Below are 27,592 nucleotides of genomic sequence, written 5' to 3'. Positions count from 1 at the left end.
TAAGCAAGATAGACGTAAACATATACGTTATTATTATAGTAAGGGTTGTTAATATACTTAGAGCAAACCTATTGCTTAGTACCTTCTTTTATAAGGAATATAGTCTCGTCGTAGACTTTAATAAGTCTATTATTAAGTTTTAATCCGTATTTAATATAAAGGCGTTTATTAAGTATCGATAGTAGACGCTACCTGCTAGGCGTATAGATAACGCCTACGTAGTAATAATTCTACGGAAGAGTTAAGTCTTCGTCCCGGGACGATATAGCCTTCTACTAAGGGATAGTAACGACGGGAGTAAGACCTAGTACTTTTACTTAATATATAAGGTAGCGATCTATAGTATAGTAGACCTCGCAACCCTAGCGTTATTTCTTATTTATAATAAAGGAAATTTAGAAATGCAAATCCTTAAAGGCTACCGTATCGGTTACCTTACGAAATAACTACTAAGGGATACGAGTATCCTACTTAGTAACCTCGAAGCTGAAAATAAGTAGGATAACGTAATATTTAATATAATTAACGAGGAAAGCACCTTAGAAGGAAGTACTAAACTATAGATAGATAAGATACTAAACTACGGAATCTCTAAACTAGACGACGTATTAGTAATTTTTAGCAAGCATAGCGTTAAGATATATAACTTCGATAAGGAATTCGTATAATAACTATAGAAAATCCTCGATAGGTATAATATCTATTATAATAAGGGTATTATACTACTCCCCAACGAAGAACGTATATAAATCGACCTTATCGATAGATAGTAAAACTAAAAAACTAATATAAAGGTTTATCTACTTAGTCTCGAAGACCTTACGGTTTTAGACGAAACCTATAGCTAACTTTATACCGAGGGAAAGATAGATTAGGCTAATAGTAAGCTAATCCCGATTGCCTATCTTCTTTTTATTATATAATAATAAACGGAGACTATAAGAAAACCTAAAGTAGTTATAGACTTATGCTTACTTAACTACTTAATAGTCTTAGACGTTTACTTCTTACTAGACTAAGATAATATAATAAACGCGATTTATAATAAGAAAAGAATAACCTTTTTCGACGCTATTAAGTTTTTTTACTAACTACCTATCTATTCGAAATACCGTAATAAGATAATAATAATAAGTCTCCGTAGTATTAAGATCTCGAACGTAATACTTATAGGATTTAAGAACTTACTAGCTTACGCTTAATAATTTATAGATCGCATCTTCTAAGACTATAAATACTTCGTTCGCACGTATATCGACGATATTATAATCTTTAATAATACCGACGAAAACTACCTTAATTATATTAAAACAGTCTTTAATATAATTAATAATAATAAGCTTAATATAGTAGCGAAAAAGTTATTTACTAGTTTCCTTTTTATAAAACTTCTTAGCTATATCGTAGACGGATAAAGGATACGTAGAATAGACGATCGAATCGCTATATTTAAGAATCTTAGGTTTTTAAAAAACCTTAGCGATCTCGAGAAATACCTCGGAATAGCAAGATAGCTTCGAAAAGATATTCTATAATACGACGTAATCGCAGCCCCCCTTAACGAAAGGAAAACTAAGCTAGCTATAATCCTACGTAAGGAAGACTAGTTGCTAACAAGCCTTAATAAGGCTACAAGAACTAAACGGTTCTAACGTACGACTTTCAAGCTAACGCTAAAAGAAATAGAAGTATAGGAAACGTTATAAAAGAATCTCTACGACTAGGTCGTAAGATATTACTATAACTTAGAAAAACCTTTATTTTTTAAGATCGACGCTTATAAGGGAGGATTTAGGCTTATAATATTCTAGATAGATATTACCTAGGATAGTATAGGAATTCTTAGAAAAGATATCTTATAAAAACATATCTAACTAGTATTATTTCTTTTAAAAGTAATATCCCTAATAGAGAAGTAATACTTTGCAACCAAGGTAGAAGTAATAATAATAATATAAGTAGTAAGGAAACTTAGGAAACTAATATAATTAAATAAAAACTTAGTATAGATCTTTATAAACTACATAGCTATAAAAGAAATTCTTACTTATATATTATTAAGAACGATAAATCTTAATAAAGCAAATCTTCGGTTAGTAAATACTACTAACTACCTTTTTTAATTTAACCTTAACGTTACCTATATCTTAAGGAAACTTAACGTTATACTTAATACTTTCTCGCGTCTACCGTTACTAGTAGTAATAAGTAAAGTAAACCTATTCGAAGAAAGCAACATACTTATAAATATTTATAACGATAAGAATATTATAGCTTTTAACTTAGAAGACGATAAACGGCTAGGAGAACTAAGTAGGTTTATAATTAAGATAAGTAAAGACTTTGCTAAAACTATTATTAAAAATTACAAAGCCGACCTAAAGTATAGAAAACTTATTTAGTAATTTACAAGATAACAAGAAAGTAGTAATAAATAGTAGTTACTTAAGGAGGTAGACGATAAGGAAAATCACGCTTAGAACGAAAGGCATACGCTGATTTATTATCGAATCTCCCCGTAGTAACTATTAAAGATAGGCTTCCTATTCTACTATATATATAATAAGATAAAAAGGCTATATATCCTATATAAAGCCGTCGTAGAAGTTCTTAGCCTTGCTTACGATCAAAAGTACTATTTCGGTATAGACTATATGCTAGTAAAGCTAGCTAGCTTTTAGATACGAAATAAGCAATCGGTAGTAAAGTAATATATCGCCTACTACCTAAGATATAAGGAAAACTAAGTCGACCGGTAGAGACTGCTAGGCAGCCTATAGCCGATTCTAGTCGTAGGAATCTCCTTCGATATCGTAATAATCGACTTTATTACCGATTTACTAAAAGTAAAAGTATAAAGGAGTTTATAAGCATTACCTAGATTTAAATAGTTTAATACGTGTTAGAAGTATAAGTATATTATACTTCTATTTTACTTATTTATCCTATTTAGTCTTATCTAAGACTTAGTAGGACTTACAAAAGTAACTAGCTAAGAATGGCTGCTTGCTAGTTTAAACATATGACATTCAGATCCCTATGGAATACTCTCTTTAACCTTATCTAAAAGTCTATTTAGTTAAAGAAGATTCTAGTCTGATTTATAAGCTGCTTTATAAGCTAGTTGACGTATATACTTACGTATACTAAACCTAGCTTATAGCTTCCTATATTAGCTATTATAGGCGACGTTATACTACTATATAACTAGCCTAATTCTCTCCCTTAGCTAGCTATTAGTTCCTCAACCAACTCAGCTTCAATATAAGCCTATACATTCTTTACTATTAAAGCCCTACTTCATAAGTACAAGTTCCCTTACTCTAATACCCTGTTATAAGGATATCGTACTATCTACGAGATTCCTACCTACCGTTCCAACAATAAGCTAACCCTATAAGTCCTCCTTGCCGTCCTCTTCGAAAGGTAGCTCTGAGAGAGGAGATTTAGCCTCGGACTTATTATTAGCGTTAGCCTTAGACTTACTTTTAACCTTTTCTTCTTACTCGGGAGCGCGCTTGCAGGAAGTAAGATACTATTAACAAGGCATTAGCAAAGGAGTAACTATTAAGGGGGGACTAAGTAGGGAATATATAGAGACTATAGCGTTAGATATAGCCTAGAAGGCTAACGATATAACCTTAAAAGAGGTAACGTAACGCTCTGCGTAAGCAAAGTCGAGGAAAGTTACTTATACGGGGGCAGGGGCGGCGCGCGCGGGACGGGGCGTAGCAGGGACGGCGGAGGCAGGCGGCGTAGGCGTAGTAGCCGCGGCCGGAGCGCGCAGCGTAGGAGTAGGACCGGCGCGCAAGGCACGGCCTATATTGCTAGCGATACGGGTATAAGTAGCCTTAATCTATAAAGGCTTAGCGCGAAAGCGACTAATAAGCGACTTACCCGAGGGAAAGGAGAATACTTATAGTAGTATACTCCTTCTTAAAGGAGTTGCCTATCGCCTTATTTAAGGCTGCTATAGCAGCTACTAGCTTTTAATAGAGTAGGAAGGTATCTTTATCGATCTAAGCACTATATAAGCAGCGTATAAGCAGAACGGAAAGAAAGGGTAATATACTTACGGGGGGAGGGTAAAAGTAGCTCCCGTCGGAGCACTAGGCATAGCAAGTACCCGAATCTATTAAGCAAGTCAGTAGGGCTATGCAAGCAGGGGGCAAGCAGTATATATAGCTAGTCGGCGTATAGCTCGACCGCCGGGTTACGATAGAGACGGTAGACGTAGGTAGGATACGGCATAAGGCGCGTGTTACTACGAGCAGCCGTCTTACGGCCCTTCTTCTTCTTCAGGGCGGGAGGAGCCCGGGGAGGCTATCGGCGCGTAAGCAGGGGTCGCGAGAACTCGGCGGGAGTAGTAAGTACGTATAGAGGGGGGGGGGGCGCTTGCAGGAGGATCGACCCGGGGGGGGAGGGGAAGGCGGCGCGGAGGCGGCAGGGGGCATCTGCAACTTATCAACCCTTAAGCATAGGAGCGATCGCGTAGAATAAGCCTTACCGTAGCGTAGAGATTAATTAAAGTTACTAAAATGCTTAGATATTAGTAAAACCGACTAAGTAGCGTAAGCAGGGATAATAAGCGATATATACGAGATAACGATAGAAGAAAGAAGCATAAGCAGCGCTTCTCCTACTAACCTATAGAGTTAGTAACCCGAAATTCAGCAGCGCGGCGGCGGTCGCCTAACTTACAGAAATTATTATTATTAAAAGAAGAAAAAAGAGAAAGAAGAAAGCAAACGAGAAGTAGGCGTAATAGTAAATAATTCTTATAGGCTAGTAGTAGCCTTAGGCGGCGTTATAAATAGACTAATTAGAGGCAAAGGATTACAAGCGAAATTATCGCGGGTTACGTAGTAACGGAAAAGGATTGCGAAAAGGGAAGGAACCGGCGTAGGCAGGAGGGTATAGAATACCGTAGTCGCTACTTACAAGCAGGGGGGGCGACTAGTACGGACGGCGCGCCTACGCAAGGCTTTCGAGACGAGAGCCTCGGGGAGGGAGCGTCATGTCAGGAAGCGATCCGCGTACGGCGCCGGGGCCTACTTTCGGTATTAGTAAGGCAGGGAGTAAAAAGGAGATATTAGGGTTATAAGCGCGGGCGCCGCGAGTCGGCGGCGTACAAGCTAGGCACAAAAAGGGGAGTCGAGGGATGTAAGAGGGGGGGCAGATTTCAGCGTTAGCACCTACCTAGACCTACCTTAGCAATATAGTCCTATCGTCCTCACTCCGTCTATTCTACCATTGATACGTAGCTATATTATTAGCTACTCGGTCTTATATAAAGCATATCGTATAGTTTTTCCTAAGGAAGTTATAAACTAACTAAAAGAGATCCGATACCGGCGGAAAGGTTAGACTATATTAAGTCTAAACTTTATATAGTTACTCGATATATATAATAAACTACTTCTGTTTAGGTTTAAGATATATACTAGCATCGATATATACTCCCGTTATATTATATAGTTTTACGTTAGGTTTTCTATATATACGGCTTATTCTATATTAGCTTAATATCTATCTATACTTCTATTACGGGGTATTATGCTATAAACTATTCGTTTAGACCGTAGTATAGAAACTATCTTAACTACTAATAGTTATTAATATTTATTACAAGACCGTATAAAGAAGGCTTCTTTATAGCTAGGCTAAGACGTTCCTATTTAGTTCCGTAACTATTAGATCTTTAGTAAAAGTATTTATAATATTAAGATTGAAAGCTAGTAAAACTAACTTTATTAAGCATAGTTTATAACTTAGAAAGTACGTATTATTTACCTTTATATCTATTTATTTACTAATAGTATTAGGTATATTTCTATCAATTATAAGCGTTAGGTTTATTTTATAACTAATTACTTTCTAACCGTATTGCCTTATTATTTATCTTTATACTACTTATCCGTAAAGACTTTACTTCTTTTATTTAACTTTAAAATAACTATCGTATTTACTTATAAAAAAGTCGCCTATATATTATTTCTAGTTAACTATAGAAACTTTATTATTATCTAGATTATTAAACTATATAAGACTTTGCTTAGCTAATCGATTACGTAAAGATTTAAAAACTTTAAAACTTACTTAGAAGTAAAGAACTTAATTTAAATTAATTCCTTCTATACGAAGTCTTTTAAGTTTGTAAAGGTATTATAAAGCCTATATAAACCTTTCTATTAGTTATAAACTTCTACGGTATATAATATTTACGTATTAAAGTATATAACTTCCTATAGTAACGTCTTAAAGAATATATTAAGGCTAGGATTTAACTAGAACTTTATTTACTATTAAAACAAAATAGAGGTATTAAATAAGTAAAAGAATAGTTCTATAGCTACGGGATTAGTATAGATAAACTTTATATATTACTATTAGGAAGTAATAGTAGTTTAGAAATAGATAAAACTTAAGTATATAGAGTATACCTAAATGATTATTTCTTTTTATTATACTACTATTTCGTCTTCTTTTTTATCTTCCTAGCTACCCCCCTTAAGAGTTATATCCTCCTAAATAACGTCTATATAGCCTTGTTACTTAACTTATAAGTATATATACTTACGTAACTTTATTCTTTTTCTTTCTTACTTTATTACTTCTTATATTTTAAAAGAAGGCTTTCGTTTAGTTCGAGTTTAAATTTAAGTTAGAGGTTTAAGCGTAAGCGTTTTCGTAAATATATTAATAATAAGTAAAGGTATTATACTAGTTATTACTATGTTAAGCATATATTATTTTAATCGTAACTTCTTTAATACTTATAGTTTAGTAATAAGTAGATCTACTTAACTTTTAGAAATAAGTACGATAGTATAAACGTCTTTATTAAAGGTAATTAAGGCTTTATAAAGAAAAGTAAAAAGGTTTTTAGCTTCGTACGCTACTTTACGAAACTTATATATATCCGTAAGATTTTTTAAAATAATAGGTATTGCCTTCTAGTTTCGGTTAAGGAATTACTTCTTAGACGTAAACTTTACTAAGACCTTACTTATTATATCTATATATAAAGTAAACTTAAAAGTTAATAAGAACTATAACTTCTTAATAAACTTTTTAATAGACTAAACCTAAGTATATATTTAAATAGAGATTCTATCTATATCTATAATATAGAAAGATATAAGTTATAAGTAAATAATAATATCTATAGTTAGGTTTAGAACTAGTTTCTTCTAGGTTTGCTAGATACTAGCTATACGCTCCTTTAAGCCTTTAATAAGAATAGTAAGGAGATTATTATCTAGCTATATATCTAGTATATAAAATACTTGTTCGATCGGGTTAGTTATAGTATTAGAAAGTCGTATACGTAATAAAATCGTAGCCGTTAGAGTTTCGAAGTCGTTAGTATTTATAAGGTCGATTTCGTCTAGTTTTTATACTTAGGATAAATCGATTAAACAAAATACATACGTCTTCTACTTCTATAGTAGTTTTACTAAGAAGTAGTCTAGGTTAGCCTGCTTAAAGTACCTTAAAAACATATTCGTATAAAATATAGTAAATATTATTATTAAGAATTAAGAATATACTCCTATACGGTCTCGTAAAACTCTATATATACATATACGAAACATAGAATTCGCTTAAATTTATAATAATTACATAGTAAAGATAAGAAGCTTAACTATCTATATAGGTAGTATATGCTTATCTCGTTTATACATCCTAATTAAGCAATGTTTGAATTTTGACCCAGTGCGCCCTGCGGACTGCCGTAGAGTATGCCAAGATTGCTTGACACGCACTGGAAATGTCGGCGTGGGAGGCCAACCAAAGTGCAAGCTGTATAAATGCCTATTTGATATGGCTGTCGTCCAAAGTCCCCTTGGCTGCAGTAGCCAAGACTCTTTTTTGGGATTTGTCCGGCTTGCTGGTTCGGCTTATTGCTACTTGATATGGAACTTCCTCAGGTTGTAGGCTTGTTTTTGAAAGATTTATCACACTGATCGCGATGAAAACCCAAGCCACCGATTCATGTCCCTGGTCCAAAAGGCGAACCTACATCACATCACATCATGCCTAGGAAACGCTCAATGCAGTGGGCTGCAGAACCCCCCAGACTTGCCCGGGTGGAGAATAAGGTCAGATGACGGAGATATGGTGGTTGGTGTTTTTGTTTGCAAATACGTAAATGAGACTTACAAGATGTAGTTTTTGGGAAGCTCAGGCTATATAAGAGGTGGAAGACGCGCAGTGAAGCCAGTGAGTTTTACCTCATCATCGGCAGCTTCAGTCTTAAGTGTCTCGTTCAATCAGTCCCATCCACACCAATCATACGTGGTCGAACAGCCTTTCAGATTTCTTCAAACCTTATCAGCTTTAATAGCAGAAGTAAGTTTGGCTTTTACTATCGCTGGGGCTAGTCTTATCAACCTTGAAACTAACATAGCCTTCTTCAGCTATGCATCTAAGCTTGTCATCCGTTGTTCTCGCGCTGGGCCTTGTGTCCACAGCTGCCGCAGACAGGCTGGTTGTCACAAGGACATGCTATGGTGGCGCTCTTTGCAGAAATTTTGGCGCTTTTGTCACCGACTTTGGTGTCTACTCAGTAAACGCCGACGACGGCTGCCACGGCACGAGTGTACCAGGCATGGTCGAATTTTGCGTCGATTGGTCCAGGGTTCGAGGACACTTCCGATTCAGTCACCAGTCGCACAAGAGGTGCATGGGTGTTTCTCAACCCGACATGGACACCTGTGCTAAGCTCATTTCCTGCGACACGTGGACTTTCGAGGAAGTGCCATGCACCTGGCGTTTGCCTGCGGATGACGAATACCCCAATCCTGGCGACGAGGCGATTGCGACACTATCAGCTACTCTTGCAGCTGCCGATGCTACTGTTGCTGCCACACTGCCTGGATCCTCTGAGCCTGCTGTCCCCGTTGAAAAGCTCTAAAATGGTCCACTCTTTGTCGAAATAGCGAACAGGTTCGAGTTATTAGCTGGTCAATTCACACATCCTAAGATATGGTAGTAAGATAGGCTGTGTGTTGGCGGTAGAGTAACTTCGAGCAAGCTCGCTGGGACACTCTGGAAAGGAACATGGAAATGGTCACGTTGAACCATTCCCTCTAATACTGTAGAGAAAGACAATAAGATCAATACACAGAAGCCACTAGGGCGATTGTTTATTTTCGCATACCTCATCCTAATTGTTTGCTTGTTTTCAAGAGACCTCTCCTTGACATGTGGCTATCGAGGTCAATGACGTCCCCATTGTAAACACTAGTGTTCTCACAACGCCAGCGATCCTTAAAGTGCTCGACAGAGTGTCGCTTGTCAAAGTCTCTGACAATGATAAACAGCGGTATGTTTAGTGGCGTCGAGGTCAAACCAGCGGTTTCTAATTACATGCATATAAAAGAAGTTAGGTGCTGGGATAGTAATATAAGTCTGATAGTATACGGCATGTCCGTTCTGTAAACGTTGGGCGTTTTCCACAGTTGTTTGGTTCTTCTGGAGCTGCGCGATTGGGTGGTAGTCCCACTTCGGCATGGTGAACTGTACGATAAACGAATAGTGAACGAGACCCAGGAACGAGAGGTGGGGCACATCAGAGACGCGGCAGCTAAGACACTAGTGGCTACCTCTCAACTTTTACCACCCGAGAAATGCGAGTTCGGATAAGGGGGATCCGATGGTCCGAATTTTTTGTATTGCTCTTCTGGCAAAACATGTTCCTCTAAAAGCGCAGCAATACCTTCCAATTACCTTACACACTACATCTTTAACCTGCCTTCGCCGTGATCATCCCTCATAGAAACACCAACACCACTGACTCAAGTATTATCATACTTGCCTATCTTCCAACACATAATCACTAGATCCTGGCGTATCCCTCTCCTGGACTGACTTGTCGCGCGGCGGATTCTCAAGCCCTTCAACATACCATACCAGGAAGATTGCCATGACCATAGCCATCAACAGAGCGTCAAAAATATAGATATAGATTTCATGGGAAATCAGATATCCGTTGTTTCCCTGCAAATACTCCACCACTCGAAATACGCTTCGAATCAAGATAATCGCGCTGGTGACGTAGAGTACGTAGAGGTGGCGTTTCCAAGGAACCGTACCTCTGACAGCTGTGAGAGTGGGTTCCTTGTGTAAGCGGTAGTGGAACAGCAGAGAAGTAATGACGAAGAATCCAAAAATAACGATCTGGACGAAAAGGCCTGCGATAATGATTTTCTCGCCAATCTTGTAAAGATCCAAGGTCCCTGCAGCTTGAACACCGCCTCCCCCGGCTTGCAGAGTGAAAGCAAATACATCTCCTGTGACGAAGATTCGGGTCACCCAGTTCACGGGAATCAGTGATAGGTGTTCGCCTCTGACAGTTCGGATGAGGCGACCTAGTATCATGTAGATCGAGGCGGCATACAAGGCGGGTGCGACAAGAATCAAAATAGCCTGGATGACGAAACCGCCGATTGAAAATTTATCGAAGTGACCCCAGATTCGACCGCAATACCCAATCGCTTGAACTGCCCAGTCGAAGTAAATTAGCTCAAAGTCCTCCATTTTGTCAAGCGAGGAGCAACAAGTTTATAATTTGACGGTAGGATTCAAGGTGACATACAAAGCCCGCCAACGGTGAAAGCGGTAAAATAAAAGGCGCGTGCTTTGTAAAGACGCCAGACATGGAGCAGAGTCAAAATGGCGAAGACAATAGCGGTGACGATGGCAGCTGGTAACGAAGGCGTATATCGATAGAGCTTAAAGTCGAAACCCTCGCCGGGGCCTTGAGAGTTTGGAGTTTCCATGTTGGCTGATGTTCTGGACTGCTCAACGAGCGCTTGGTCGTCTCTGTGATGTAAAAGAAAGGCAGATTCGGGTTTCAGAAGACATCTAGGAGTGACCCCGTGGGAATCGCTTGCCCATAAAATAGACACTGACCGATCTTATTAAAGAAAAATCTCTCATCAAAACCGAGCCGCGTATGGCTTCGAGAGGCAGTGGCTATGCACACGGTTACGGCGCCAGGACAAGGACTGTGCCGATCAGTTCGATCAAAGTGGAGAGAATTGGCACTAGAATGACAGTAATGTTGCCTATATTGGGTTTCCAAGACGACAGAACGAGGTTGGATTGGTGCTTCGGCTCAACGCCACAAGCGGCGGGCGCGAAGTTTAAACGAGGTACGAGAAACGAGTGACTTGGACCAGAATATTGAGAACAGCTTAAACGAGGAACGAACTTAGTGCCCCACAGGTTCGGGCTTAGACCAGAAGCCCAGAGGCATGTATTAGTCTTGGAAAGGCGCCTACCACTAGCTAGGCCATGTGGAAGTAAACGCCAAGATTTGTTAAAGACGTCTTCAAACAGGTATCCCATATTCGGACCGTAAAATTGAGGACCGCCAAGTGGTCTGGAGGAATAAAAACCGAAGTAATGTAGCTACGGAAGAGACGAAGAATCTCATTTACACCGTTTCAGCGAGATTTCATACTCGTGGTTCGCCTACTTTAACAAAACTGCCTGGATTGTGCTATCAGCTGAATGCTGGAAAGCTTATTCTTTCAAGTGGTTCTAGACTCCGAGCTCGCTCTTTAGAGTTCAATTTACAACTCATATTTCCCAAAACAATCTGTGCGGCCTGATCAACCCTATAAATGACTTGTTCAAAGATTCAGCGACGGCTACTGGCCTGTTGGCTCGAGGCGGATTATCCGAATGAGATGTCTGAGAATTGAGAAGGTAACAACGCTCTTCCCATTCTCGCCAAATCGGCTGCGACGAGCCACTTGAGTGGCTTCGAGAACTGAAGGAGTAGCTTGTGTTGGACAGTGGTAGCAGAAATCGATAAAAGTCGATGGATGAACGGTGCTGTGAGTGATGTTGGTTCCTATGGATGCCACAACCGCTGTAAACTTTGGCGGCATTGTGTATGCTTTTGGATCCGGAACATTTATCAGGTAAAGAACTGGAAATACAAAAGCTGCGTTTAGTCGATCACAATCAGCTCGTGTCTCATCATTAAGCAGCAACATCCAATGACTTCTAACAGCAACATCTGACTTATTCGGGATGGGCAATAAGTACGTTGAGATCAATAGAACAAATTCAAGTAACCACTTTCCTAACTTACACACAAGCGAGCCCATTTCATCTACGATGCCAGGAAATCCCCAAGAGGTTTTTTTTTTTTTTTTTTTTTCAAAATCTCCGCAAATGTGGGCGTCGTTTTAATGCCAACCATTGATATTTACATTGACAACATGAGTATCTTCATCTTGGACTAGCACGAGACCCGCGATCAAAACCAGGAAGTTTACGGTTAGAACAAATTATCTGCTGTTAATTGGTACTATGACACCGCTTCGTTGTGTTTATTACGCTTTCAGACTGCACGAGCATGAAGATACGCTCGCGACCTCCAAAGACCTTAAGTGCCTGGTGTTCGATATTTCTCCTCCCGAGATTTTAGAGAAGAGTCTCCGTCCCAAGCAGAAAGAGGGGCAGAGCATGAAATCACCAGGCACTCAAACAGCATTGTTGAAATGAGAGAGTGATTGCTCGCCCTAATGGACCAACTTCAGCCAACTGTTGACTTGATTGATGGATGAAGGATTAGTACTTGATTGCTGAAGGTCACACTATCAGGCACAATCCTGGGTGGTGGTGATATACTAGGAAATAGGGGACCGACTTAGACATTTACAAGCTTATGACGGGGGTTGCCCTGTTTGAGTCTTTCAGCATTCAGCTTGTTTTCATATTCAGAAGTGGAAAAGCCATTTACCAGACACATGTTAGGCCAGTAAACTGACGAAGGAAATCAAGCTGAGGTATAGAGTAACAAGCCTCCCCGTTCCATATACTTTCTTCATCTGTAAGCAACTGAGGTTGGTTGTCATTAGTTGATGAAGTCATTAAACAAGAATGTTTGTCTTCGAGTGAGGGTGACCGGAAAGTACATGCATAAGGCCATCGGTGCGTAGAGCATAAAATGAGTATAATATAAGATTGTTCAAAAGGGACATGTGATGTTAGGTAGTAAGCGTAAAATCAATTGCAGTGGTATAATAAGTAGTCATCTCACTCCTTGCCCAGACTCATTTTGGCCCATCTTATCTTTACAGAGCACAGCGCGTCATTACCCCTTTGCCTAAACAATCCTCCACGAATATCAAGACATATCTAACCATGCGGCTTCGATATTGTCTTTCGGGTCTGCCGCGCCCTTTGCGTTCTTAAGCCAGCAATAGTTCTCTCCCGTTCCCTGCTTTCCCGCCGTGACCCACGCAACACCGATACACTTCCCCTTGCTACTCTGTGTCGTAACGCTCAAAGCAGCGCACAGGTTGAGGCAGTCTTCCATCGTAGTCATCGGAATATAACCGAGGTCATTTTGTGGGTAGTTGTTGCCGCATTCGCGGACGAAGCGAAGGTTGCTACCTGGGGGAGTGTATGTCTTGTTATCTGACGCCAGATTCGGGCAGTTGGTTGTTGCTTCACCTGGAATTGATGACGCCTGTTTCGGGAGAGGGATTGAGTTGAATGTTGATGCGGATGCTGATGCTGATGAAGAAGTTGTTGTTGTTGTTGTGGTGCTCGAGGTTCCTGAGGTCGCTGATGATGCGGCTACTCCAGACACTGCTGCTGAGCCGGAGCCTTGTGTTGATTGTTCCAGTTTACTGGGAGAAGTGTTAACAATGGCCCGCAGGAAGTTTAAAGAATTGTGCTTACGTTTCGCAGACCTGGACGTATCCCGCGTATTGCTGGGCTATCGTTCCAGCGGCGGCTGACGCGCCTATCGTACCCAGGAAGAAGACTGCTGCGACGAGTGCCACCCAGAACGTCGTCGTTCGAACACCACAAATTCGTTTCTCTTGATTTCCTGCGGGTGGAGAACCGCCGTAAGCTCCTGCATATGCTGGCTGTTGCTGTTCCTGAAAATGCTGCGGCTGAGCGTTGTATGACGACGGGTTTTTGATGTTGTCTTGATACGGGACATAGTATTCGGGCCCGTCATCCCGGTTGTTGGCCACCTCTAGGCCTACGTAGTCGGCCGGCATTAGTCCTTGGGGGTATTTCGTCTCGCGAAATTCGTCTGACGAAGCCTGAGAGGAGGCGTTATTGCCGTTTGCTGGCTCGGCCAGATGTCCCTTTGGGGAGTTTGGTGGTCCTGGAGTGGCCATTGTTGGTTTGGGTTTTCCTTTACGACATTGAATGCCTTTTTGGCAACCTGGGTAAAATTATAAACACACCTGGAGCAGTTTGAAGGACAAAGGCTGCTTATCAATGAGAATGGTCGGCCAGAGGTAGACGTAGAATATGAAGCATACGATCCGCACGACACGAGAAGGACGCAAACCCTTGTAGTAGATCTCACAGGAACATGATGCAGTGGTCTCTGGGAGGGTGGCCAGCTCGGTTATATCAATGAACGACAAGCGGCAGGACTGCAGTAGACCCCTGTCATGGCGCAGCATCTGCAATCCTTTGACACCTTGCCAACGATTGACTATTGCAGAAGACCAGTCTGCCCCGTCCCACTCAATTGGAAATACAGGCTCCGATTTCTGGGGTCCTCGCGATCTCGTGCGAGTACGGAGAGACAAATTAGAAAGTAGGTATGCAGGGATGAAGAGACACATCCCCTAAAGGAACTAGAGACGACAGTCTTGCATATTACGACATACCCCATTGGTTCTTAGGTACCGGCAGTGCTACCGTGCAAAGCTCTACAGGTTTGAAGCCCCTGGCGCGAGGAGCGGCCGCTACGCAGGGGGGGGATCGATATTGGGCGATGCTAAGATGAAATGCGGGCATGGTTGGTAACTGACCCAGGCTGTGGGCCGTGCGTACACTGCATGCAAGTTGAGATGGCAGGGCTCCGGCCACGTTTTGAAATACTCGGACTGTGGTAAGCTATGTTGCGAAAATATGAATGTAACGGTTGGCGTAGTTGGTGCGAAGGTCAGCCTTACAAATTGTCTCAGAAAACAGTCAAACTGCTGCTAATTTTGAGACAGGTTTATTACGTAGCAGCCAGAATAATCATTCGACAGCCTGTCGGATTCACAACATCCATGAAGCTGCTTGGCCCCCACAGAGGCCTGGGATCAGTTGAGGCCGCGCTGCGCCAACATACCGAGCTATGTCGGATCGCGGTTGGTGTATGAGGATTGAGCCTAGGGCTGAGTTCGCGATTCTTAATCTACTGTTATCCGACACCCTTATCCACGTCGGCTGTGGACTAACCTGCCTTTTACCCTGGGTCTGAATCACCCCGGGAGCCTGATCTGACCGCATACAAAAAGCCTAGCAAAATGGTCTTTTGATTCCCTGTCTCCTTCATGGGTGAAAATGACGACGTTCGACTTCTGCTCCACATTCAAAGCCGTGCCCCCCAAAACCTGGCATAGGCAACACCAAAGCCATCCTCTTTGGCGGTAAACACGGACTTCGAGGTCGTGATGCAACTGGATCCTGCAGGCAGAAGGATTTGACCCCTGTTAGTGACAAGATGAGAAATCTCGGTTGATGAGACGCTTGTCGACCGACTTTATTTCCTCTGCCACCAAAGTTCCTTTTGTTTTTTCCCCGGATGTAGCTTCCAAACCCAATTTTGTGAGCTGAACTGCGTGGACTGTGGTCGAATTCCAGTCATTGGGGGCGAGTTGCCGATTTGTCAAGCACTAGATGTTTGGGGCGACTGACTCGGGGTGAGGTGGGTAATAACCCACTTTCAGATGTCTTCTCTAGGCACGATATTTTCAGGAAGGCTCTCAACATTGACCTTGAAATAGCTGAGGCTTGACCCGCTACGTTGGATGCTAACAATGTGTACCAACAGTTTCATGAGTTCATGAGAGGGGGTAGCAAGCTGAGGCGCGGAATTGCTTGAGCATTGTTGCTTAAGATGCCAGAAGCGCCGCTACGCAGGAGGGACTTTGGCTTTCACTGGTTCCATCCCAGCAGTAGCTGAGCAGCCAACTTCCTTGAGGATTCCAATCCTTGTAACTAAAAAGATAATCGAACTATCTTATGTAATGAAAAGATTGTTCCAGATAACTTCTGCTAGGTTCTTTTCAAAGAGGGTACGGTAACCGAAGGACCATATGGTCGAGAATGGCGTTTTTAAATAGTGAATGGCTACTAATCACCACGGCGTCCCGACGACACCCCTCTGATTGCGAATAACGCATAATGTGGAAAGACAACCCAAACATGCTACAAACCGTTTCGAGCCCTCACAGCAGGAAACATAAAGATAACCCAAAAGCTAAACACGTTGGCTTTAGAGCACTGGTCCCTGAGCATGATGGGATAATACTGCTTCAGTAGTTTGAAACTGGTCGAGGAACCGGAGAATAAGAAGCTGATTGCATCGATGTTGAAATATCAACATAATGCTACGGTTGGTAGATGCTATCTCATTTGAGTTCAACATCTCCTAGAGCCACTTGGGCGTAATAGGCCTTGCCACACAGAAACTTCATTGCTGCTTTTGGTCCCTCCCTTTATCTTTTTTCAGAGGTTCTTGAAAATATACGATATACGGGAGGTCAGCTCCAGTAGTCTGTCTCTAAGCCTAATCCTAGTCTCTGATTCACTGGGTCACGCGGCGCAAGTGAGGACATTCATCCGGAATGTGTCCCTGACGGAGCGCTCGTCTCGCGCCGATGGAAGCCCACATCGTTTTGATACTAGTTCTAAGGTCGCGAAAAAGCTGATTTACAGTCGCCAAGCACCGAGATACCCGAGTCAGCGAGAATCTGGTATAAATCACCGAAGGAAGACTCGGGTTAATCGGACTTATGGCCAGTTGCAGTATTTGCGTGTCGTTGTAAGCGCTCAAACAAGTGATGCAACTGTTTGACCCGGATCTGTTACGTTGAAACATTTCAACTGCACTACCTTACCATTATTCACCTATCGCGAAAGAATGAAGAGGCCGATTGTGGCAAAAAGAATTAACACTACAAATGGAGAATCGGAGTTCGCGGCCCTGTGAATCACCGAGGGTGCGATGGAGCTCGGTCGAGTCGTCCCATCCACACAGTCCAAAACGTCCCATCATCTTTAGAAATGTACGGGCCCTGGGGTAATTGATGCAACTAGGTACCTGCTTTCATTAGTGTTTTTTACAGTTTACAGGTGGACAGCACTCCTAGAAGACTACAAGTCTTGGGGCGTGTGCGTGGCGGACGTCCGCCTCGGGTGCTCAGACAACCGGTGCAAATTAGGCGTCGGAGACCGGTATGACAAGCTGCTTAGGAAAACCAGCTGAACATTGATGATCACATGAATATCTGCATAGCGAGAATCGGTTGAAACGTGTTCCCTCCTGGTAGAGGATTCGCTCAGTGGCGTCGCACAAAGGCTGTACAGCAGGCTTAAAGGTACGAAATCCCCGCATTCCCATTCCTAACGTTGACCAGACCTCATGTTCTCTTCACTCGCAACATAACAATTGCCTTTCGTACCAGTCTACACCCATTAAACATCACCAACATGTCTTTCAAGCCAGCGTCAGCCACGGGAGTCTGCAGGCCTTCAGAGCTGGCGCATTTTGTCCTTCGCACGAACGACCCGGTCAGGCTAGTTGACTTTTACACTAAATTTCTCAATGCGGATGTTGTCCACTCGAACGATCTAATCACTTTCCTGACTTGGGACCACGAGCACCACCGCCTGGCGATCGTCAATGATCCTAACGCAGTTCCCAAGCAGGAGAACAGCTGCGGCTTTGACCACATTGCCCTCACCTATGATTCTCTGGGTGATTTAGTACAGTCGTATCTTGCGAGGAAGAAGATGGGTATCGAGCCGGCGTATTGCATGCATCATGGAATGTCAACAAGCATGTACTACCGCGACCCGGACGGCAACAAGATCGAAACGCAGGTTGACACATTCGAGAAGCCGGAGGATGCGATGGAGTTCATGATGAGCGCCGAGTTCGCCAAAGACCCTAGGGGTCCGAGTTTCGACCCTGAGGAGTTGGTGAGGAGGTTTGAGGCCGGAGAGGACGAAAAGGAGTTGATGAATCGAGGGGTTCCGCCGGTTGCGAATGCAGAGGTGAAGGCTTCAGCCTAGATGTCTCCGGAGACGACGTGGTTGGGTTGAGATTGAATTAATCTACCAGGTTGAGCATTGGAATACAGGACGTGCGACTGGCAACAGATAAAGTAACCCGGCTGGTCCTAAGACAAAGTATGGAGGATTCGTCAGGAAGCGGCTGCGTGAAGGTTCGGTGCTCTGGATGACAGTATGTTTGATGAAGGTTATTATGTTTTGGCTCACTAGCTCTAGGGGAATGTTTAAGGTAAGCCTCCAACGAAGGAGCAAACCGGTTTAAATTTTCGTATTTAATTTAAGTTGCGGATAGTTAGCATACGGTGTAGTACCGGCATAAGGCGAGTTCTCTAGGACAAGGTGTGACGAGACAAGGGAACCAGATTGGATCAAGCCCTTACTTTCTGTAGGAAAGATTTAACCGGCAAGTTCGTGCACAAATGAAAGTCCCGCCCCATTTATGCCACTAGGCTGGCCGTGAGACTTATAGCCCTTTATTCAAACTACATCAGAGACTAATCCAAAGTCTTGAGGGTCAGTCAAGACCTCGATATCAAAATTTCAACAGACACAAAATGCCGCAGATTGAATAAAGAAATCGCGATTGTAATCATTAGGGGATAGATTTTTGTTGCAAAGCGTAACGTATACCGTGTTTAGTGTGTTGATCTTGGAACTTTATGTGACGGAACGTGGGGACTAAATATTACGAAAGCCTTCTTTCTGACCATAAATCCGGAGGACGGCGCGCAGAATGCCACAGACTACCAGACCTGCCAATCAATGACTGACATACACAGCTCGTTGTCGGGGAAGAAGGACAGATTACGTGAGTATGTCAAGGAAACTGAAAACCAGGTACGGCTGTCAGACCAAACCAAGAGTCAATGCAGTTTAACCCCAGGCATTTCAAGTAAATGCATACGAAGCCAGTAGCCTAATATCAACAGCCGCGTAATATTGTGCCGTGGAGTCCTTCAGAAAGGGGAAGAGCCAAGAGCTCAACATCCTTATTGTCAGGTTGTTACCAGCAACTGTGTTCCCCGTTGTCTGATTTGCCGACAAACTAAGGGGATCTTGAAGCGCCCCTCAAACGCGATGACATTTCCTTAACATGAAAGTCCTTGCGATGGGAAGCAGCAGAGACAAGCTTGGGTTGGGATAGATACGGAGAGGCCAATATGACACTGACAGTATGCTACTTGCTGTCGACACAAGTGCACAGTGGAGGATACAAGGAAGATTGGGAGAAGAGGTTCGGCACCTCTTGCTCATGATGACACGCTCAAGCAATTTGTTTCGTGTTGGTTACTTCTGGGCGGGGTATTGTATGCTAAAGACAAGGAACCCTAGGCAACATCTGGCAGACATATTGACAGGCGGGATCAGGTTGGAAAGTTCTTCACGACAATTTACGATTGCTGCTTCACGATCTGGTGCTGGAACCTGGAACTTAATAGAAGCTTGGTAAGCTCGAAAGTGTCATGTACGTGAAAGACAGGGATGCCAGCGATAAACTTTCGGCTGAGGTGTCGGGATATTGACTTGATGTGAGCAAATGAGCAACAACACCTGAAGTAGCCCGGAGATACCTCTATTATTGTGGAATGGAAGCATGCCAAGAAAAGGACTAGCTGGCTGTGCGTCATGGCAGCATACCAACCGTTGCAAACTTTTGGGCTAAGGTTAGAGTGGGTTGGGCAAGTTTCCAGTATTCTCGGAGATATCGGATTTGACAAACCTCTTACGTCGATGAACCAGGCCAGAGCCCTTACCGCCGACTATGTTGATCGGTGTTCGTAGCTGAATTGTAGCGAAGACATATTACAAATTAGCAGTGATACTCTCCATTGGCATCTGGTGGTTCTAGGTGTATTGATGTACTGCACTAGCTGCGTAGTAAGCGAACAGCTCGGAGGTCGGGAATAGCTCCACCGAAGCTCACCGAAACCGGTCTGTCAAATAAACCCAGGGTCCTTTCGGTGTGTCGAGGATTGCACCGGTAACGGCGGGGAGACCAATGGGATGACGCGCAATTCGGGGGGGGGGGGGGGGGCCGATCTAGGCGCCCCGGCTTGAAGCTCCGACCACAGGGCGGCCCACTACGCGAAAGAAGCACTGATGCTTTTTTTGAATTGGTGTGACTCTGTTTAGTGCTGGTTCCCACTTCCCCCACTTTGGAGCACCGCATTTGGCTCTTTTTCCATTCAACGAAGTCGGCATTCTTCCTTCGAGCCGCATCAAGTCGTCACAGCACATACAACGGTTCCATTTTCTCTTCTTTCCTTCTCAGGAGTTGGATATGCTCAATTACTTTTTCTAGTCGTATGACTCATGTCTTTGACAGGGTAAATAGCCAAGAGCTCCCTTGCTGTTGCAAGATCCCCATTTGTCAGCCGAACTGTTTTCACGTCTCGAATCGAATCCTTCAAACCCAAACTTTTGTGATACTCTCCTCTCCTCTCACGTTGCCTCCTCCCTGGCTGGTCACTCTCCGTCAATACCGGTCTCTCGGTCTTCCATACAACCAGTCATGGAGAACTTCTCGCCGACAAGCCAGCATTCGAATCCCGCAACACCAGCGCAGGCATCGAACAACCCCCACCATTCGCCAACATCTCCGACCTCCACCCACGATTTTCCCGCCGTTAGCCGTCATGGCGCAACCTCTATACCCCCCGACCAGCCTGTTGCCATGACGGCGTCCGGTGTGCCCGCCCTCAATCCGCGAAGCTGTGTCACCTGTCGTCGAAGAAAGGTCCGATGCGACAAGCAAATGCCTTGCAGCAACTGTCGTCGAGCTGTCATTCAATGTATTTTCCCCGCCCCCGGCCGCGCTCCTCGAAGGCCTAGACCAAAGGACCCCAACGCTCCGCCCAAGAATTCTTCGGAGCGCGAGGTCGAACTGATGAAGCGCCTGCGCAAGCTTGAGGGTATTGTTGAGGAGCTGAGTGGTCAGATTGAAGTCGAGAGCGGCACAGGGAGCAACAGTGGACGTCAAAACTCGAGCACCGGAGATTCCCCCGATACTCAAGGGAACGACTTTTCCTCAGAGAGGGCAGGGAGTACACAGAGTGGTAGTGCGGGAGTGGCTGCGCTGAAGGAGGCTGTTGCGCCAGTGCGAATGGATACAGACTCAGAGCCGAAGCGGCCGATGGATCATCGGCAGTCAGGCGTCAGCAGGTCGTTTGGCCGGCTAGTGATGCATGACAAGGGCAGGACAAGCCGCTACGTGAGCAGCGCGTTTTGGTCCAAGCTCAATGACGAAGTGAGTTGCTTAGGTTGGGTTTGCTTCGATCGCTAACGTGGATATATCTACAGATCGACGAGCTTCGGGAGAGAATGCGAACCATGGACGAAGAATCCGATGAGTCTGAAAACGAAGAGACGCCCGATGGCTCGCCGCTACAGGACAATGACGCATCAGCCGATCATCATGCTTTCATACTTGGATATCGCTCGTCGGATGTTGACTTGCGCAAGCTGCATCCGCTGCCGTCGCAAATACCATTCATGTGGCAGGTCTACCAAGAAAATGTTGAGCCATTGCTCAAGATCCTTCATATACCTACGATGGAGAAGCTCATTCGTGATATGCGACGCAACATTGATGAGTTGACCCCTGGAAACGAGGCTCTGCTGTTCTCCATCTACTACGCTGCCATTACATCCATGGAAGACGAGGAGGTGGGTCATTTTTCTCTCTAGGAAGTTGCTTGTCTAACAGAATTTTCCAGGTCGAGAAGAACTTTGGGTCCAAGAAAGAAGAGATGCTTTCGCAGTATCGCTTCGCGCTGGAACAGGCTCTCGCAAAAGCCAACTTTCTCAACACTTCAGACATGGTGGTCCTCCAAGCTTTTGTCATGTTTCTCACATTGGTCAGGCGGCAAGACGATACTCGCTTTTGTTGGACGTTGACGGGGTTGGCAATTCGCATCGCGCAAGGATTGGGTATTCACCGTGATGGAACGCATTTCAACCTTCCACCGTTTGAGACTGAGATGCGGCGACGCCTCTGGTGGTCCATCTGCACACTTGACCTGCGCTCCGCAGAAGAACTGGGCAGTGACCTTACCATCATCGATCGTTCATTCGACACAGAACTTCCGTCTAACATCAACGACTCGGATATTGAGCCTGGCATGGTTGAGCCGCCCAAGCCTCGTCAAGGTAGAACGGATTGTGCCGTATCATTGGTGCGATACGAAATTTGCGCCTTATCCAGACGACTTCATACTGTTGGATCAGCAATGGCTGGCGTCTGCCCGCGCGATGCCGCTTCGAGCCTCGAAGAACGCGAGCGGATGCTAATTGAAGTTTACGATCGGGTCGAGGAGAAGTTCCTTCAGCACTGCTTCACCGACGACGACCCCTTGTTCTGGATGGCCGCCATGATCGCTCGTGTGATTATGGCCAAGATGAGTCTCGTCATCTATCAGCCGATGCTGTTCCCTGGTAACGGACACGAGCTGGCGGGAGATATTCGCGACAGACTCTTCGTCTCCGCCATTGAGATTGTCGAGTATAATTACATCCTCAACACTGACCCACGCTGCAAGCAATGGAGGTGGCTATTCCAGACATACCGACAGTGGCATGCTATTGCGTACATTCTCATGGAGGCTGGACGACGCCCATGGTCAGCTACCTCTGAGCGTGGCTGGGAGGCAGTCAACAATACCCTGCGGTTTGATAAGGATCCAACCGAGATATCTAGGATGGCAGATCACATGGCTGTTTGGGTGCCGCTGCGAAAGTTGAGCGCAAAGGCAACCAAGCATCGCGAGGCAGAGATTGAGCGTCTCAGATCAGATCCCGAAGCGGCGCGCCAGCTCGACGTCGACGACCGTATGAACCCCATTCCAGCCAGACTTGGCCCTGTGCCTGGGATGGAGAACACACACCTCGCGATCCGCGCCCGTTGGCGAAAGTTGGTGCGGACAGAGGGCTCCAGTCCATTGGCAGCACCTAACAATGCGGCCCCAACACGAACTCAACCGACGCAAAACCGGCCGAACCAGACCGCTACGGCTCCTCCGCAGGATTTGCAGGAGAACAACTCGAATCTCATCGACACGGTTATGATGAACCGGAGCTTCAACCCAAGCGAAATGTGGGAGTACATATACCCTACAGCACAGTCCATGGCTGCGGACCCTAACAATACTCTTTTCCCACCCAGCGCCATCCAGCAGACGGCGTCTCAGCCCATGATGCCTTCTTCTATACAAACTCCCACCCTTCCAAACAACAATCAAGCATCCAATGCAGAGCAGAGGCAGAGACAGCAGGCTATCGCCGCCACTTCTCAACCGCAGATTGCGTCGTCCGTTAATGATAACCAGCCACCATGGCTGTGGTCTGACCCTTTCACGTCCATCAACAACCGCTTTGATGATGTGCCGATGGATGCGATAGACGTAAATATGGACAATCTGGACGATTTCAACTGGCAAAATTGGCAGGAGAGTATCAAAGGTTTCGAGATGGACCCGGAAAACAACCCGGGCAAGGGGGCTTGGTGATTTACGCGACCAAAGGTCAGGATTGAAATGTCTCCTCTCATGCTGAGGCTCTAAAATGGGCCATGTAATGATACCCACTGCAAGCAGAGGCTATGAATGAACGATGAAATGTATTTTTAGTTATATCAAACAAACTTCGTGCGGCATGCTGCCCTTCACTGCTGAGGGTCCATTCATCCACCGTCGTCTTGTTTCACAAACCACAAACAGATGTCTTGTCAATGTAACACTACCATCACCGCCAACCTTGAACAAACACAAACAAAAAGCAAATTGAACCAAAAGACAAAAAAGAATTGGACGATCAGGGAATCGAACCCTGGACCACTCACATGCTAAGCGAGTATTATACCACTAAACCAATCGCCCAATGGTTATGATCTAGCCCGGACTTGAACCGGAGACCTTCAGTGAAACCTAGGCGAAGGCATCGTGAGATGCCGTAGCCATGTTAGACTGACGTGATAACCAACTACACCACCAGACCATTTATTGTTGTGGAGATGGGAAGGGCAAGAGGCTTTTGAGATGCGGGAATGCGAATGGCTCCGCTCTAGGGCGGGACTGCGTGCGGAGCCGACCGAACTGGGCGATTCTGCTAAATGAATTAGGTAGGTAAAATAAGTGGAAGTAGTGAATTCAATGTCAGGGGGACGGGGACAATTGCATGTCTATCAAAGGCGATGCTGCAAGCTCTTCTTATACATTGTTCAAGCCAAAGGCGAAGATGATGAGGCTTAGTTAGCGTGGGCAATGCGCAAGGCACATAAAATACATCGGCGTCGGCAGTGCTACCCACCCACTAACGTTGTTACACAGTTGGGCCCTGCAGGCTGCCTTAGGGAGCCTCACGCCTCACTCAAATGACTCAAACCTCTCACACTTTTATAAAGCCTCCATCAGTGTGTACCGCTACATACTTTATTACCATTTTTTTTTTCCAACCACCAATAGCGCATTCAAGATATCCCAACGACAAAACCAGCAAATATTTCAAGCATGTCTAGCCAGCCAGCAAGCGCATTCGCGAATCCCCGCGTCGGTATCGCAGCGATTATTCCCCGCAAAGATGGGCGGATAGTGGTTGGTAAGAGGGAGAGCAGTCACGGCGCAGGTATGTCATCACACTCATCCCTTTCCCGCCAGAAGTGTACACATCTCAATACACCCTCATTCTTATTTGACTACGGAGGTTTTTTCTGACTTTTGCCGTCGCAGGAACATGGCAGCTCCCGGGAGGACATCTCGAGTTCGGCGAGTCCTTCTTCACTTGCGCAGAACGCGAGACCGAGGAGGAGACAGGGCTGAAGGTCAAGGCTACCAAAATCGTGGCCGTGACGAACGACGTCTATGAGGAGTTGGGGAAGCACTATATCACCATTTTCGTGAAGTGTGAGATGGAGGACGACAGCGCGGTGCCCGTGGTGAGTTTACGCCGCTTCCCCTCCCCGAACGATGAGATATCATGTCTGCTACATGAAAGCATGGCCTCGTGAGGGAGTTTTTGGGTCAATATACTGACTATTGTGGCAGAATCTGGAACCGGAAAAGTGCTCGGTATGGAAATGGATGACGTGGCAGGACGTCAGAGATATCCATGCGTCCAATGGGGAAGGAGGCATGAAGTTGTTCTTGCCATTGGCGCATTTGATTGAGGAGAATCCCAATATCGAGAGTTTCTAGTTGAGCTTCGAGCGAGTACGCTGCTTTCTAGGCGCAGTTTCAAAAAAATGGGACTCATAAAGAATGGAGCAAAGGGAATGTGACACTCCCATTTTCTCTTCGTTAGAATATATACCCGGCAATAGGTTTTCTTTTCTTCATTTTCCTGCGTACTGTGTTCCTACCTAGGTAGGCCTTTTTTCTCATGCGGTCCCTTAGTTAGATCTCATAGCTGGGCCGGCGATTAAAAGCGCTTGTTGGTTTGTTTCGAATGGGTCTACAATCATGACAAACCCGGCAGGATGTGTAGACGCTTTTAGGCTGGGAAATAGGGCCTAAAACGCATACCAGAAACGGCTGCTGTTTGTGGTGACCTACACAACGTTCCAATTTTCTCGTCTTTGCTAATATATCTATTCACTTCTCACAGCTTCGGGTTAACCCCTAATCCTGCCAGGAGGTGGAAACTAGTTCACATTGTCATTTAGCAGATCAGTGCATCAAGCTATTGATAGATTCTCTTGGGTAACTCGAGATCCGTAGTCTTAACATTGCTATCCTTAAAATCAGATCGTTTCGTTTCCTCCTCTATTTCGTTTCCTCCTCTTTAGCCAATTCATCCCTGTGCCTGGACGCGTTGCCTTCGAGCTAATCCCTTGTTAGCTTGTAAATGCCAAAGCGTTTGACGAAGAATGACCACTTACCCCAATAAGGAGACGCTTATCACCAGGAACTACCATCTCAAAAGAGTCTCTGACGACGGCGTACTCGAAGTATCCAAGACGGGCAATGGGGTTCGTCTTCCTCACGTCGATTTTCCCGTTTGTCAAGATACGTTCATCGATGTGAACCCCTACGACTTTCCCAAAGACAACATCCACAGTGCCTAATGGGGGCTTCCCGGGAAGCCGGACGGTCTGGACGTATTCGCACTCGAACCGAACCGGAGAATCGGCCACCATTGGCACTGGCGTATTCAAGCTCGTTGACCAGGTCTTTGCCAGCCCAGCCCGCTCGAACTCATCCACCTCAGGGCCCACTGCTTCTGCCGAGATGTTGACGCTTTCTCGTAAATCGTACGTGCACAGCTGCCAACAAAACACGCGCGTTTGCTCAATGTTTTCCACGGTGTCCTTGCGCTCTGGATTTGCGCTCAGAGTTTGGTTTGCGCTAAACATCACCATGGGTGGGTCAAAAGTGACATTGGTGAATTGACTGTACGGCGCCAAGTTTTGGTCGCCTTTCGATGACACAGTTGAAATCCATCCAATGGCTCTTGGTACTACGCATGCCTGATTCGTGAGTGAGTGAAGTGTTTGGTGCAGATGTCTGAAAAGGTACCTTGAATGGGTCATAGGGAAGCCCGTGATCATCGACTCCAGGTTTGTAAAACATTTTGCTGACACTGCTTTGCGCTGTTGTCGTCTAGATTCACTGGGTAGATTGTATGTTTCCAATCTCAGTCAATATCTGTGAAATTATTGTGAACTACATTTATATTCAAGGTCCTGGACTTCACCGTGCCCGTTTATCCGGTTGCGTCATTTCTCGGCCACCGTCGGGGATTTCGGAGCTTACCATTCACGCATCCGTTCGGCGTGTTCGTGCTGGGTTCGGAAATCCTCGGAATATCCAGACAACTCTTCTTTATCCTTATTTTGCTTCCATTTTTTTACTTGTTTACAAAGTATTTGCAAGGTTTGGGGGACATAATGCACTATAACTCCGTGTAATCGTGTTACGAAATATACGTAACTTGATGGATGATTTTGCAGCAACATTCCAATGCAGCCCATCAGAACCAAATGTAATCAATTTTTAACCTTAACATGCACGCTACCTTAATAATGTAACTTACCCTCTGCTCATCAGAAAAATAAAATCTCCTCCTTATATCTGTTTCGTGTTCGATATAATGAATAACATCCTGTGCTTTTCGGGCTTCTGTGGGCACTTACATACATGAGAAGACGCCCATAAGGTGACGATGCGGCTCAAAAGTCATCGTGGACAATGTTTTAACACTGCGCAGCAAGTCAATAGTAACTTGAGATTTTGCTTTCCTATTTTTCAATGGCCTAGCTTGATTATTCCAAGGGCAGACATAGCTGGCGGAGATCATTGAGCCAGGCTTTATGAATATGTAGCTCGTGATAGACCCAATTAACGACAACCCTGGCTACTGTTTCTCCTAGCCATGTCATTCTGTCTTGATGGCATCATGCTGCAGTCTTGGTTAAGGATTGAGGGCATAAAGCGTCAGTATTATCCTGCCAGTGAATCAAGGCGTTATACTGTTTCTTCAGGTCTTGGATCACCAGCTTTAGGCTTCTTACCTAGATGTATTCTTATGG

General features: G+C 44.6%; 7 protein-coding genes across 7 annotated transcripts; 4 read left to right on the top strand and 3 right to left on the bottom strand.

Moving 5' to 3' along the window:
* Window positions 1–8,425: 8,425 nt before the first annotated feature.
* CTRU02_210186 (uncharacterized protein) lies at window positions 8,426–8,920 on the top strand (the record flags this gene model as incomplete). The annotated part of the gene is made up of 1 exon (XM_036733934.1): window positions 8,426–8,920. The coding sequence occupies one exon, from the start codon at window positions 8,426–8,428 to the stop codon at window positions 8,918–8,920; it is 495 nt and encodes a 164-aa protein (XP_036574328.1).
* Window positions 8,921–9,813: 893 nt separating this feature from the next.
* Window positions 9,814–10,787, bottom strand: CTRU02_210185 (RTA1 domain-containing protein; the record flags this gene model as incomplete). Its single annotated transcript, XM_036733935.1, has 2 exons — window positions 9,814–10,508; window positions 10,604–10,787. 2 exons carry the CDS (start codon window positions 10,785–10,787, stop codon window positions 9,814–9,816), a joined length of 879 nt encoding a protein of 292 aa, XP_036574329.1.
* Window positions 10,788–13,153: 2,366 nt separating this feature from the next.
* Window positions 13,154–14,165, bottom strand: CTRU02_210184 (uncharacterized protein; the record flags this gene model as incomplete). Its single annotated transcript, XM_036733936.2, has 2 exons — window positions 13,154–13,661; window positions 13,714–14,165. 2 exons carry the CDS (start codon window positions 14,163–14,165, stop codon window positions 13,154–13,156), a joined length of 960 nt encoding a protein of 319 aa, XP_036574330.2.
* A 3,322-nt stretch (window positions 14,166–17,487) lies between these two features.
* On the top strand, window positions 17,488–18,072 carry CTRU02_210183 (biphenyl-2,3-diol 1,2-dioxygenase 2; the record flags this gene model as incomplete). The annotated part of the gene is made up of 1 exon (XM_036733937.1): window positions 17,488–18,072. One exon carries the CDS (start codon window positions 17,488–17,490, stop codon window positions 18,070–18,072), a length of 585 nt encoding a protein of 194 aa, XP_036574331.1.
* Window positions 18,073–20,584: 2,512 nt separating this feature from the next.
* CTRU02_210182 (transcriptional regulatory protein C139.03-like protein 10) lies at window positions 20,585–23,576 on the top strand (the record flags this gene model as incomplete). The annotated part of the gene is made up of 3 exons (XM_070205407.1): window positions 20,585–21,319; window positions 21,373–21,738; window positions 21,759–23,576. 3 exons carry the CDS (start codon window positions 20,585–20,587, stop codon window positions 23,574–23,576), a joined length of 2,919 nt encoding a protein of 972 aa, XP_070061055.1.
* Window positions 23,577–24,575: 999 nt separating this feature from the next.
* On the top strand, window positions 24,576–25,259 carry CTRU02_210181 (nudix domain containing protein; the record flags this gene model as incomplete). Its single annotated transcript, XM_036733939.1, has 3 exons — window positions 24,576–24,690; window positions 24,795–25,000; window positions 25,110–25,259. 3 exons carry the CDS (start codon window positions 24,576–24,578, stop codon window positions 25,257–25,259), a joined length of 471 nt encoding a protein of 156 aa, XP_036574333.1.
* A 567-nt stretch (window positions 25,260–25,826) lies between these two features.
* On the bottom strand, window positions 25,827–26,633 carry CTRU02_210180 (flavoprotein oxygenase; the record flags this gene model as incomplete). The annotated part of the gene is made up of 3 exons (XM_036733940.1): window positions 25,827–25,886; window positions 25,943–26,533; window positions 26,580–26,633. 3 exons carry the CDS (start codon window positions 26,631–26,633, stop codon window positions 25,827–25,829), a joined length of 705 nt encoding a protein of 234 aa, XP_036574334.1.
* Window positions 26,634–27,592: the final 959 nt, after the last annotated feature.

The sequence above is a fragment of the Colletotrichum truncatum genome, assembly GCF_014235925.2.
Source record: "Colletotrichum truncatum strain CMES1059 chromosome Unknown Contig_0006, whole genome shotgun sequence".
Taxonomy (NCBI): Eukaryota; Fungi; Ascomycota; class Sordariomycetes; order Glomerellales; family Glomerellaceae; genus Colletotrichum; species Colletotrichum truncatum.
Note: the sequence above shows the minus strand (reverse complement) of the source record. Positions and strands in the feature narration are given on the sequence as shown.